The 14,061-nt window shown below is 38.9% G+C and overlaps 1 protein-coding gene across 6 annotated transcripts in view; it reads right to left on the bottom strand.

Moving 5' to 3' along the window:
* Positions 1–14,061, bottom strand: part of spata5 (spermatogenesis associated 5) — a 436,625-nt gene that overhangs the window by 388,714 nt on the left and 33,850 nt on the right. For all 6 annotated transcript variants that reach the window (XM_043674060.1, XM_043674061.1, XM_043674062.1 and 3 more), the window contains exons 7-8: positions 12,157–12,213; positions 9,987–10,110 (exon numbers count right to left, since the gene is read on the bottom strand). In XM_043674060.1, the coding sequence (XP_043529995.1) occupies positions 9,987–10,110; positions 12,157–12,213 (181 nt within the window). The remainder of the gene's footprint in view (positions 1–9,986; positions 10,111–12,156; positions 12,214–14,061) is intronic.

Raw genomic sequence — 14,061 nt, 5'->3', positions numbered from 1 at the left:
TTAAGGGAGATAATGCGTGAAAAAATTTAAGGTAGATAATAAGTTCTTTACGCAGAAGGTTATGGGGAACTGGAACGCGTTGCCAGCGGAGGTGGTAGAAGTGAGAATGATAGCGTCATTTAAGATATAGCTAGACAGATACACGAATGGGCAGGGAGCAAAGGGATACAGATCTTTAGAAAATAGGTGACAGGTTTAGATAGAAAATCAGGATCGGCCCAGGCTTGGAGGGCCAAAGGGCCTGTGTTCCTATGCTGTAATTTTCTTTGTTCTTTGAAACCTCTCATATTCTGTATGTTTTGCAAATAACCATTTTTTCAGTGTTTGCCCTTGAGTAATATTTGCTGTATAAGGTAAAATGTTCAGATAGAGTTAATGTTGAGTTGGACTGAGGTTCACTCAATCTGGTGATGTTACACATTCTTTGGGTGAATGGTTAGTCTTGCATGAGATCCTGATGGAGTAATTCTGCCTCCCCATTGTTGTAATTTTGCCAAAATAGTTAATGTTGATTGTACATAAAGCTATAATGCGACAAACTACGCTTAGTTATATAAACAATTGCCCTTCTTTCTTAAGTCTCAATTGTGGTCTATCTTCTACTACTGATAACTCAACTGCGTTGTATCCAAAGGACTAATAATGCAGAACCCCCAGCTAACATTCTGGGACATTATGAATCCCATCATGGCAGGTGGGTCTTTTTTAAACCTATCTGCCCCTGTTCACTGGTTATGTCCATACTAAGATGTCCATCAAGAGGAAGCATACAGTGTCCAATGGCAAATTAGAGGCCTTTAGAGATGATAATACCAGAAGATACAGGAGTAAAATTCGGCTATTTGGCCCATCAAGTCTGTTACAGGATTCAATCATGGCTGATATGTTTCTCAACCTCATTCTCATCTTTTTTCCTCTGTAACCTTTGATCCCCTTAGTAATCAAGAACCTATCTATCTCTGTCTTAACTTCACTTGGCATCAACAGCCTTCTGTGGCAATGACTTCCACAAATTCACCACCCTCTGGCTGAAGGAAGTTCACTACATCTCAGTTCTCTTGGGTTGTCCCTTCACTTTGAGGCTGTGCCCTTGGATACTAGTCTCTCCTCATAGTGGAATCTCTTTAGCGGCCATTCTATCCAAGCCTCTCGATATTCTGCAGATTTCAAAGAGAAACACATCCCCTCCCCATTCTTCTATACTTGATCGAATACTGACCCAGAGTCCTCAACTGCTCCTTGTCTGACAAGCCCTTCATCCCTAGGATCATTCTTCTAATTCTCCTCTGGAACCCCTTCAATGCTGGCACATTCTTCCTTAGAACAGGACCCAAACTGCTCACAGTATTCCAAATGTTTCTGACGAGAGACTTATACAGCTTCAGCAGTATATCCCTGCTCTTGCATTCTTAGCCCTCTTGAAATGAATGCTAACATTGTATTTGCCTTCCTAACTGTCAAGTGAACCTGCATATTAACCTTAAGAGAATCCTGAACTAGGACTCGAAAGTCCCTTTCTAATTTAGATTTCTGAAGCCTTACCCTATCTGGAAAACAGTATATCCTATTCTTCCTACCAACTCATAACCTCACACTTTCCTACATCATATACCATCTGTCACTTCTTTACCCACTCTCCTGTTCAAACCTTTCTGCAGCTTCCCCATTTCCTCATCATTACCGGTCCCTCCATCTATCTTTTGTCATCTTTAAACTTAGCAACAATGCCCTCTGTTCTACTATCCAACTCATTAATATATAATGTGAATAGTTGTGTTCCCAACACTATTTCCTGCAGAACTATACTTGTCACCAACTGTCTTTCTTAAAAAGACCTCTTTATACTGACTCCCTGCCTTCTGCCAACCGGTCAATCCTCTATCCATTCTAGTACCTTGCTCCGAACATTATGGACGTATTTGGTAGTGTCCTGTGCCTCCTGTTCTGGAAATCCAAATAGATCACATCCACTGGATCTCCCTTGTCTAATTTGCTTGTTACCTCCACAAAGAATCTAAGATTTGTCACACATTACCTCCTCCTGATGAGGTAGTGCTGACTCAACCCCATTTTACCATGCCCTCCCAAGTACTCAGCAATGTCATCCTTAATAATGGATTCTAAAATCTTGCCAGTGACGGTGATCAGGCTAGGTAACCTATAATTTACCATCTTTTGCCTCCCTCCCTTCTTAAACAGGGGTTTTACATTAGCCATTTTCCAGCCCTCTAGGATACTCCCTGACTTCAGTCTTCCCTAAAAGATCACAACCAATACCTCTACAAATCTCCTTCAGCACCCTGCTGTGCAGTCCACCTGGTCTGGGTGATTTATTTAACTTCAAACCTTTCAGCTTCCCCTGTACCTTCTCCTTAGCGATGGCCACTGGAGTCACTGGTGGGCACCGCAGAGGCTAGCTTGCATCATCACTCCTGATAATGAGATTTTTATTTGATAAACTTCCATTCTATAAGTTTCTGATAGCTATGCGTTGCTTCTGTTACAATGCTTCTGTTACCCTCTACAGAGTATCTGTGGGCAGGATTAATAAACAATAATGTTTTTTCATCAGTCAGATTAAACGTTCTTCTATGCTAAAATGCATAGAATCCAAAACAAGACATATAAACATAGAAATAAAAACGAAGTGCCAGAGAAACTCAACAGATCTCGCAGCATCTGTAGAGAGAAAAACAGAGTTAATGTTTTGATTCCAGTGTGATTCTTCTTTGGAACTGTGGAGTACAAACATAGAATCATGATTACACCACAGTGGAGGTCAATTTGGTCGTTTATGTCTCTCCGGAAGATCATACTGCCTGTCGCCACTAACATGCCCTTGACCGGTGACCTTGCAAATTTATTCCCCTCAGATGCTTATCATAGAATATGAACAGTGCAGAAGGCTAGTTAGGATATCATATCTGTGCTGGCCCTCAAAAGGAGAAAATCACCTACTGCCACTTCCTAGCCTTCTCCCCTTTTCTCTGATTTTTTTTCTTTTTCAGACAATAATCCAATTCCCTTTTGAAAGCCTCAATTAATTCTGCCTCCAAAACAATTTTATGCAGTTCACCCAGATCTTGATCATGTGTTGAGTGAAAACATTTTACCTCTTATCACCCTTGTTGCTTTGGTCAAGTACCTTAATTCTGTGCTGTGTGCTTTACAATGTTTCCATACAGGAACATTCTGGAGTACTCTAGCCCCCTTTCAGATTTTGGATACCTCCATCAAATCTCCTCTCACTCTTTCTGCTCTTAGGAAAAACAGTTCCCCTTTCAATTCCCTTAGAAAAGCCTAAATGAAATACACCTCTACCACACTTGTGGGAAGGCTTATGGCTAAATAAATAGCATCCTTACCCTCTGTTCAAATATTTAAATTGGAATCCATTCCCAACACTCACTAAGGCAAAGAGAGATGTATTCAGAACTCAACCAAGCAAGGAGAGTTTCAACTCAGTTTAAGTATCAACCTCCAATCCCTTTCAACATACATCAATGGCATGCAGTAAGAGTAGAAGAGATTCCTGGCCAGCCATATGACAGTAAGAATATTGTCTATACCCTTCAGACTACAACATGTAAATACAGTCATGTTGCCACAGAATGGACTCTGAGTGAACTGTAACTTAGTAGCACTGCATACTCAAGCAGCAGATGCCAAAAGCTAACCACACAGCATATGTTTTAGATTAGATTTCTTACAGTGTGGAAACAGGCCCTTCAGCCCAACAAGTCCACACCAACCCTCCGAAGAGTAACCCACCCAGACTCATTTCCCTCCATTTACCCTTGACTAATACGCCTAACACTATGGGCAATTTAGCATGGCCAATTCACCTAACCTGTACATTTCTGGATTGTGGGAGGAAACCAGAGCACTCGGAGGAAATCCACACAGACACAGAAGAATGTGCAAACTCCACACAGACAGCCGCCTGAGACTGGAATCGAACCTGGGTCCCTGGCGCTGTGAGGCAGCAACACTAACCACTGAGCCACTGTGCTGCCCCAGTGAGATCATCTCTTTTGCCACACGTACTTTGTTAATGTCTTCGAGTTCTTGATCCTTTCACCAACGTAAGGCATTCTCTCTATCCACTCTGTCTAGACCTCATGATTCCGAACACCTTCCATCAAATCACTTCTCATCACTAAACGGAAACAGGGTCAGTTTCTGAAAAATCGATCAAAGTCTTTCCAAGCTGCTTTGAAAACCTGATTACTTTATTTGCATCCTAAAAGTGAAACAGAATCAGATGACATCTGCAGTCATATTTTATCCTTACTCATATTCCATTGCCTTGGTCAAGAGGATGAACACTTCTAACACATTTAATCAATCAACACTGAGAAATGCAGGAAATATAAATTAGATTCAAATGATGCGCTGAAAGCAAAACAAAATGTGAAATACAGATACAGCTAACATAGAGAGGCAGACAGAAAAAAGTCTTTCTCTGTAAGTTTCCAATGCTAATTTTCTTAGAGGGAATGAGACACCACAATTTTGAAATTAATACCCAGGGTCAGAGAGCTGTTCAGTCATAACCAACAGTTAACAAACCATTAAAAGAACACTTACACCTGATGTACTAGCCCGAGCATTTAGTCATCCATATTGCAGAATTGTTTATTAGACAAATACAGAGCAAGATCATACCATTGTCATCATAAGCAGTGTCATAGCATTCCTTGTACAGAAGTTGGGTATCATGGATAACAATTAGTGGATTTTCATGTTCAATTTTACCATGCTGACACCAGGAGTTACTATCACATTTATATCATAACTAAAGCACTAATAGCATCATGCAAATTCTTTCAACATAAATTCTAAAGTTAAGAGTATAAATGGTTGTTCTTCCTTTGATACTAGAGTTTTAGGTTGAGATTCCACAAATATACTGGACAATTTTCCAATATCTCATGCCAAAGTCCAAGAAAGGATCATTTAGCAGATCATCCATGCCAGAAAGTTCCACTGTCTGGAAATTACTGGACAGAGTTTTTGTTTCTGGGATGGAGTGGTGAAAGAGAGCGAGGGGAAAAAATGTTCAAAAACTGGAGGTTGGCTAATGTCATGCCACCCTTTAAAAAAAGTGGTAAGGATAAGCCAGGGAATTATAGATCAGTGAGTCGGACGTCAGTGGTGGGCAAGATGTTGGAGGGTATCCTGAGGGACAGGGTGTACATGTATTTGGAAAGGCAAGGACTGATTAGGGATAGTCAACATGGCTTTGTGCGTGGGAAATCATATCGCACAAATTTGATTGAGTTTTTTGAAGAAGTAACAAAGAGGATTGATGAGGGCAGAGCAATAGATGTGATCTATATAGACTTCAGTAAGGCATTCGACAAGGTTCCCCATGGGAGACTGGTTATCAAGGTTAGATCTCATGGAATACAGGGAGAACTAGCCATTTGGATACAGAACTGGCTCAATGGTAGAAGACGGAGGGTGGTAGTGGAGGGTTGTTTTTTCAGACTGGAGGCCTGTGACCAGTGGAGTGCCACAAGAATCGGTGCTGGGTCCACTACGTTTCATCATTTATATAAATGATTTGGATGTGGGCATAAGAGGTATAGTTAGTAAGTTTGCTGATGACACCAAAATTGAAGGTGTGGTGGACAGTGAAGAAGGTTATCTCAGATTACAACGGGATCTTGATCAGATGGGCCAATGAGCTGAGAAGTGGCAGATGGAGTTTAATTTAGATAAAGTGAGGTGCTGCATTTTGGGAAAGCAAGTCTTAGCAGGGCCTTTACACTTAATGGTAAGGTCCTCTGGAGTGTTGCTGAACAAAGAGACCTTGGAGTGTAGGTTCATAGCTCCTTGAAAGTGGAGTCACAGGAAGATAGGATAGTGAAGGTGGTATGCTTTCTTTTGGTATGCTTTCTTTTGTTGGTCAAAGTATTGAGTACAGGAGTTGGGAGGTCATGTTGCGGCTGTACAGGACATTGGTTAGGCCACTGTGGAATATTGCATGCAATTCTGGTCTCCTTCCTATCAGAAAGATGTTGTGAAACTTGAAAGAGTTCAGAAAAGATTTACAAGGATATTGCCAGGGTTGAGGATTTGAGCTATAGAGAGAGGTTGGGCTGCTTTCCCTGGAGCATCAGAGGCTGAGGGGTGACCTTGTAGAGGTTTACAAAATCATGAAGGGCATGGATAGGATAAATTGACAAAGTTTTTTACCTGGGGTGGGGAGTCCAGAACTAGAGGGCATAGGTTTAGGGTGAGAGGGGAAAGATATAAAAGAGACCCAAGAGGCCATATTTTTACTCAGAGGGTAGTATGTATATGGAATGAGCTGCCAGAAAATGTGGTGGAGGCTGGTACAATTGCAACATTTAAGAGGCACCTGGATGGGTATATGAATAGGAAGGTTTGGAGGGATATGGCCCAGGTGCTAGCAGGTGGGACTAGATTGTGTTGGGCTATCTGGTCAGCAAGGACGAGTTGGACTGAAGGGTCTGTTTCTATGACTCTTTGGCATTCTCACCAAACATAGAAGAAAACTGAATTAAAATTGTAAATACAATAAAATTAAAATTGTTATATTACAAATGAAGGCCAGATGAAAATGCATGCAATTTCTCATTTCAAGAGTTTCACATTCAATACTCATGCTTTCATAGTAAAGAAGAAATGGCCGTTTAGAGGGGATCTGCCCTCTATCTCTTGGACTTGCGGCTGTCTGTAGAGTATTTTTTTTTGCTCCTACTTTATTACTCATAGCACTTGTACAAGGAAATTTGGCACTGCCATTGCTAACTGCAATTTAGATCTAACAAACACACAACATTTGTGTTGTTTACAACAAAAGTGGGAAGACAGAAGGGATGCCAAGTAGGTGACAGTGCAAGTGAAGTCAGCTTGCGGCCACCACTACCGGAGAACCCAATATGTACTTACAAATACATATAAAAGAGACATACTTAATCTGGATCTAGCTGAAGAACTGAGAATTCATAAAATATACTTGGCAAGAGAGGCTGTGGAACAGTTTAACCCAACCTAGGACATGAACCACCTCCAAAACCAAACTCTCCTCGAGACAAGACTGACAAATGGTTGCTAAGATACCAACAATATTTAGCATTTATACCCAGGCTAATAACAACAGACCAGAAGGGAACATCTACAATGGTCAATTAATTCTCAACACAAAGACAAATGAAGCAAGTGGCGCATACAGTTGCTTGATCCAGCATCATTGTTTCCATAAACAATAATCAGCAGTATAAGCAGACAGCAGACTTTGTCTGAAGGACTAGGAAGGGTTTAAGGAGGGATATGGGCCAAATGCTTGCAAATGGGACTAGATTTATTTATGATATTGGTCGGCAAGGGCAAGTTGGCCCAAAGGGTCTGTTTCCATGCTGTATATCTCTATGACTCTATTACTCCCAGAAGTGCAGAGCATAATCTAAGTGTCCATAAATGGCTGGTGAGCACAACAGCCTAACAGTGAATCCATAACATGCAGATAATCTGTGAGCATCACTGTGCAATAATGTTGGTTTCCCTGGCAAGATTCTACATTTTAAAGGCTGGTGTAGCCTCAACATTTTATGCTGTAAAACAATTTGAGAATACTTCCTGAGAGATCCCTCGATATTTGGCTCTTAAGGTATCAAATAACCACTGAACACAGAGTGACGTGCATATAATCAAAATCATTATGGAGCATTTTGAAATATGGTTCCGATCCCTTCAAATCTCAAAGAAGATGCTGTATCGAGCCTAGATAGGTCTCTAAGATCATAGTAATCAGTTGCATTACTCTGAAATTTCATAATACAATGACATACATTGACACAGCACTTGGAGGAGGAGGACAAATGCAGCAAGGAAGGAACCAATAATAGCAGGAGGAGAGACTGTTTTAGTGACGACACCTGCTATATATCTGCTATTAGCACTGCAAACTAGTTAGCACAATCCTAAATACCCTACCCACCACAAGAATTCAATACCATAGCTACAACAGTGAGCACTTTTGTGCTCTTTAGTGATTACTCCACTGTTCTGATTCTTAGTCCATTATTTATTCAAGCTCTCCAGCAGTCATACTTGTAAATGGACAGTGGTGGTTAGTGGTGACAGGTGCTTTCAAGGATTGAATAAATGGTATAGAATGTTGTAAACTGCTGAACTGATGAGGGCATGATTTATGTTCCTTGTTTAGAGAAGAAAGGAAAGAAGAAAGCTTTTATATTTCGATTTTTATGACAGCAGAGGTCTCAAAGTACTTCACGGTCAAATAGATACTTTTGTTTTGTAGTGTAATCGCCGTTGCAATGTAGGAGACATGGCAATTCCAGCAAATATGCTGGGCGCTGAGAAATGACTTAAACCAAGATTCATTATTTTATGAAACATGCACATTAAAATCATGAATCTATTCAACAGCAGGCAATTAGTTCTTATGGTACAATATTATTGAATCCACATAAGATCCTAAGAAATCATATCAATCAACAGTGCTTAAAAAAAGTGAAACAAACCTGGACTTACAATAATACTTGATTGATGTTACATTTTTCACTATTCCCTCCAACATGGATATTGTGTTTCAGAGATACAACTTTATGGAAACTGTGATAAGATTATTTTTTACTCTTTCCTAATAAAGGCTATTTCACAAGCACTTTCACAAAAAAAGACATCTTCCTGTGAACCCACAGCCATGTGTTCACAGTGGCAGAAAAATGTACTGAAGTACCAGTGCACAAGTTTAAGTTATCAGTGCTCAGAGAACCCACATTCAGTTGCAAATAGCTGTGATGAAACAACACAGAAGATAACAGCTTTCTAATGTGGATTGCAGAGAGAAAAAAAAAAGTTGTGATCAGGCTACTGTCTCAAACCTCCAAGTCTCTGTCCTAGAGTTTTAGCTGATTAGCTTCTGCCCACTCCACCACACAAGATCCTAGCTCAGGGAACCCATAAGTAAAATTTAAACATGAAAACATGAAAAATAACGATGAATACTGTTATGAAGATGTGGGTGTACTTTAAGAGAGTTAAAAGCAGCAGAACTACGGGATACAGCACCAAATATTCTCAATAAGGCAACAATGTAACACTTGCTCAAACAATTCTATTAGCTTGTTGTCTGAAGACAAAAACAAATTTGAATTCAGCCAATCAGTTTAAATTATACCCTGAAAAATATCAAACTTCAATCCAGTCTGAAGTTAGCATATTGACAATCTTCAAAGCTAATGACAATCTGATACTTCGGGGGAAGATTGAACAGTTGAGAGGAGAACTGACAAGCCCAGCATGTAACAGACTGCTTGAAAATAGCTCTCTTAAAAGTACCTTTTCGATCAGTAACCTGTTATGCAGAAATTCCTAAGAAGAAGAAAAGACGACACAGGAAGATCCGAATAGAAGAGCGAAAGCTACTTGGTTTTGAGATAAGAAGTGTGGTTTTGTAAATCTTAATTGGGAGTTTTATTGGACTAGTATTATAGAAGGGAAGGTATAATCTAGGTTAGAGGAAGGAATTGTAAATAGTTGTTATTTAATTATTCTTTGTTATACTTTAAGAAATAAAGTCCTTAATTTTTACTTTAAATAGTTCTTGGCCACTTGAATTTTTACAAATTACTGTACGGGATTAACCTGTTCTGTGTTGCTGGTTTTAAATTTAGGAGGGTTTACCCGATGTTGTAACATTACACTTGCGAAAAAGATCTATAATTCAGTTATAGTGACTTAGTGAGATGCCCTTTTAGAATAAAAGTTGATGTAAAAACGTAATAGCTAATGACAAAACAGGTGCAATAAAAGATGAGCCATCGACGAGAGGCACATTCTCACCCAAGAATGGAATAAATGTGAAAACAATCTAACACAGAAATCAGACAGTCAAAACTGCAAGATCTTAGACCAATCAACTACAATACTCTTGACAAAATATCTGTGAACAAACAAACCATTTTTAGCTCTAACTGCTTACTCACCGAGCCAATTCCATCCATTAGTGTGAGCAATGATGCTACCACTCGTTTCTCAACTTCATGGTGAGCTCCTTCCCGCTTTGGGCACATAGCATCAAGCTCATCAATGAATATTATGGAGGGCTGACTGGAAAAAAAAAAGAGATATGTCATTCAATACAAGTCACAATTCAAGGATAGTGTTACAATCTGTGAAGAACGACATAGCAAATCTGATGGAAACAAATCTTTTCCATGTTCAAAGTTCTAACACGTTCTTGTCCTAACAATCTAGAAAGTAAGAGATTATTGCATGGATATGAATTTTAATTTGTGTTTTAAATTTAAAATTTATTCAAATTCACTTTCTGCTAGTTTCCAATTGTTTTTTATCTGACAAATACAGTTTACGTTTAACGCTTTTAGTTAATAGGTCAGTGATTCAGTCTTGGATGTCAGTTGCTCTTTTTCTGAAAAGTATTGTTCATTATTTTCAAATAAACATTTTCAGCGCAAAGTGTTTTCATGATCAAAGTCTCAACAATTGAGACAACAGATTCAACACCAGCTGGGACTTGCCCTATGCATTTCCTGTTCAGTTTAGGAGCTCCAGCATATTTCAGGAGTCCCAGATAACCATGTGTGTAGGAAATGTTGCCAGGTATTCAAGATCAAGTTGGGAATTTCATGGTTATACTGCAATGTTCGAGATCATTGAGCAAACAGTAATCAGAAGATAGAAGTTGAAACCAAGAGTTTGAAAATCATTAAAAAGACAAAACGTGAAAGCAGTAGCTAAAGAGGATATTCGGAGGAAAGATAATTAATTTACAAATTAGGCATCTCCCTTTAAAGAAAAAGGGAATGGTATCCAAAAATATAAACCTTGGGAGAAAATAAAAATAAAAGGTAAAATACAAAAAAGGCTTATTACATATTATCAGCTAAGAATCAATTAATATGGATTAGTACAAAATGTACAGGTAGAAATCTAGAAAGTTAATTTGGGGTGGAGGAGATTACTGTAAAAGATTAATGAAGATCATTAACTTGAATGTTTGAGTATATCTCAAACATGTGAAGTATAGTTAACAAGGGAAATCCTCATTTTGGAGGCAAAAGACATGGAAAAAGAAATAAATGAGAAACTTGCATTGTCTGTCTTCACAAAGGAAACAGATAATGTGAAGTATCATGTGAAGTGCCCAGTATATTACGAACTACCAGTCAATTAGGACAACTAAGGATGGATAACAAATACTGGCCAGCCAGCAATGTCCACATCCTGTAAAGTAATAAAAACAACTTTTTAACAAGTTCAAAAATTGAATACAAACCAGGTGTTTGGTTAAGGTGGCTGCCACAAGGAATGCAATGTTTTTGCATTTGGACTACAGACAGCGTTAAGTTGAATGAATACCTAATTACATAAGGGCACATTACCAGCCAAAGGAATTCATACGTATCTTGGTTTAATGATGCATCAACAGAAAAGGATTATGGAGTTTCCAGATTACCTGCTGTATGTTTCATACTAGACAAATGGGAAAATAAAAAACTCAATTTATAGTTGATTGAAGTGAATGGCCACTGTCAATTTCCCATACAGCACCATAGAAATTAAAGTAACATTGTACAAACCATTTGTTATGCCACAATTAGAGCACCAAGTGCAATTTTGAGTATCCTAATAAAACCAGTGAATGTAAACAATAATCCACCTGAACAATCAGAGGAATATGATACATACAGTAATAAAGAGATCTCTGGTTTTGGAACTATAGTCACTGGAGCATAAAAATCTAAAATGATTTATCAGAGATGTGTAAAATTCCTCAAGATTTTTGTACTGTGAAAAAACTGATTCCTCTCTAGATTCAGTGACAAGGAGTATTCAATTTAATATCATTTCTAAGAGTCAGGAGAGGGATTATGAGAAATTTTGCTATAGAGTTATTGGATCATGCAATGTTCTATCACCAAATTGTTGAGACAAAGGTCATTTCATCTTTTAAGAAAAAAAAAGTATGTGAAGAAGAAATAATGGAGCTATAGGAAATAAGTAGAGCAATAGGAATAGTTTTGGATTGCTGTAGCAAAGACATGGCAAAATCAAAATGGGTCAGATAGATTTCTGTGTCCTTCTAATCCTTCATGTTAATTACAGTATTTTGCATTTCTTCCCCAGAGGTACCATTGAGTTGCTTCTGCAAAGATGCGTCTCAATCTTGCTTCACTTTCTCCAAAGTACCTGAAACAAAGGCAGATATTTAGCAACATATAGACTAAAATAGCACTCAACACTTAAAATTTCAGTGTCAAAGAGAAAGATGAATAATCAAAAACATGGAAACACATCTTATTAGCATTTCTACTCTGTGGTCGGCATCACTATCTGCAAAATAGATTCTAAAAAATATCAACATGCTGAATCATTTAAAAATTCAGAAATGTTCACCAGGACTGATAGCTGCCAAAGAGAAATTTTCCTCACATTTTTTCAACCAGCGTCGGGTACAAATACTCCCAGAACTAACCACCTAAAGTTCCTTCCACTCTGCCTCAAAACAATTCGCTGTTTCAGTATTGGTAAGCAATCACCAAATGCGCAAACACGCAATTTTTCAATAAACTGGCAATGCCAGATCATTTTTTTTCCACCCCAAAATGTATTTCTCATCAATCTTTGCACTGAGTGGCTTCGCATCATAGGTGATTTTAATCTCTCCCTCAATTCATCATGTTCTCAGTCCTGTAAAATCATTAAGTTCCAACTCTTTCTGGATCTCACGTAAACTTCCAAACTGCTCATGACCATGAATTTCTTGCATCTCACATGGCCTTAATTTCCCCATAATATCAATTGCTGATAAAGCCTTCCCTAATCACACCTTTGCAACATGCTCTACCCACATGCCAATTTCCCCTACAAATCTTATTTCGTTCTGAATCCATCCATAGTCGAGAGTGTGTTGCTGGGAAAACACAGGTCAGGCAGCATCCGAGCAGCAGGAGAATCGATGTTTCAGAGAAAATAACACTTTTCCCAAGTTCACCAAAAGTGTACTCTCAAATTCCCAATCATTACGTCTGTGGCTCCCTGTTTAACACAATATTTCTTCAGCGTCTCATCTGCTAAACCACACGCTCACCTCCACCTTTGATGCGCATTAAAACCAGTACTCTCTCTCTTCAGACAGGCCATTCCCATGGTCATCATTTCTGAATTTGTTAAGTTCAAGACACAGGAACTTGAGTGGCTAAACAATTATATATCTGGCTGGACCACATAAGCATGAGCAGGTCCAGCTCCCATCTGCTAAGACTGCTCACTTTTATGCCATGGCAACCCCCAGCACTTTTTCTTTTCTGCAAGTTAAAGATGAACTTGCAACTAGATAACCACACTGTGATTAAGACTGAATAATTCTGCTTCCATAATTGCCCATAATGGCAATACTGTTTCATCTCCTCTGCTGCTGAAATATTTATTCATGCCTTTCTTCCCTCCAGATTTGATATTCCTGATGTCATCCTGGCTGGTGTCTCACATCTATCATCCATAAACATGAAGGTAATCAAAACTCTGTTGATGGTCTTCCAACTCATATCAAATGCCACTAACTCATCACCCCTTCTCTTGCTGACCTATACTGGCTCCAGGTTAAAAATTCTCAGCCTTTTTTCAAGTCCTTACATAACCTAGCACTTCCCTATCGCGTCAATCATATCTAGTTCCCTGCCCTCCAAACTAACTGCACTCTAATTCAGCCCTCTTGAACATCCCTAATTCCAAATCGCTTTACCATTAGGGGATAGGCCTTCAGCTGTGTTGACCCCAGATTATGGAACTTCCTCTTTGTACCTCCCCATCTCACTTGCCTCCTCAACCACTCCTTCAAACATTCCTTTTTGACCAAATTTTTTAACATCAGACCAACTGTCTTCCAATGTACCTTGGTGGTATGTTTTGTCTTAAAATATGTCCAAGAACTGCACTGTGAAATATTACATTGAAGATGCTGTGTAAACATAATGGTTGCTATTTACCTTACTGACTTATACTGTTATGCCACGGGGTAAACCCTTTTACTAATTT

Source organism: Chiloscyllium plagiosum, chromosome 32 (genome assembly GCF_004010195.1).
Source record: "Chiloscyllium plagiosum isolate BGI_BamShark_2017 chromosome 32, ASM401019v2, whole genome shotgun sequence".
Classification (NCBI taxonomy): domain Eukaryota; kingdom Metazoa; phylum Chordata; class Chondrichthyes; order Orectolobiformes; family Hemiscylliidae; genus Chiloscyllium; species Chiloscyllium plagiosum.
This window is presented reverse-complemented; position numbering and strand designations above follow the sequence as displayed.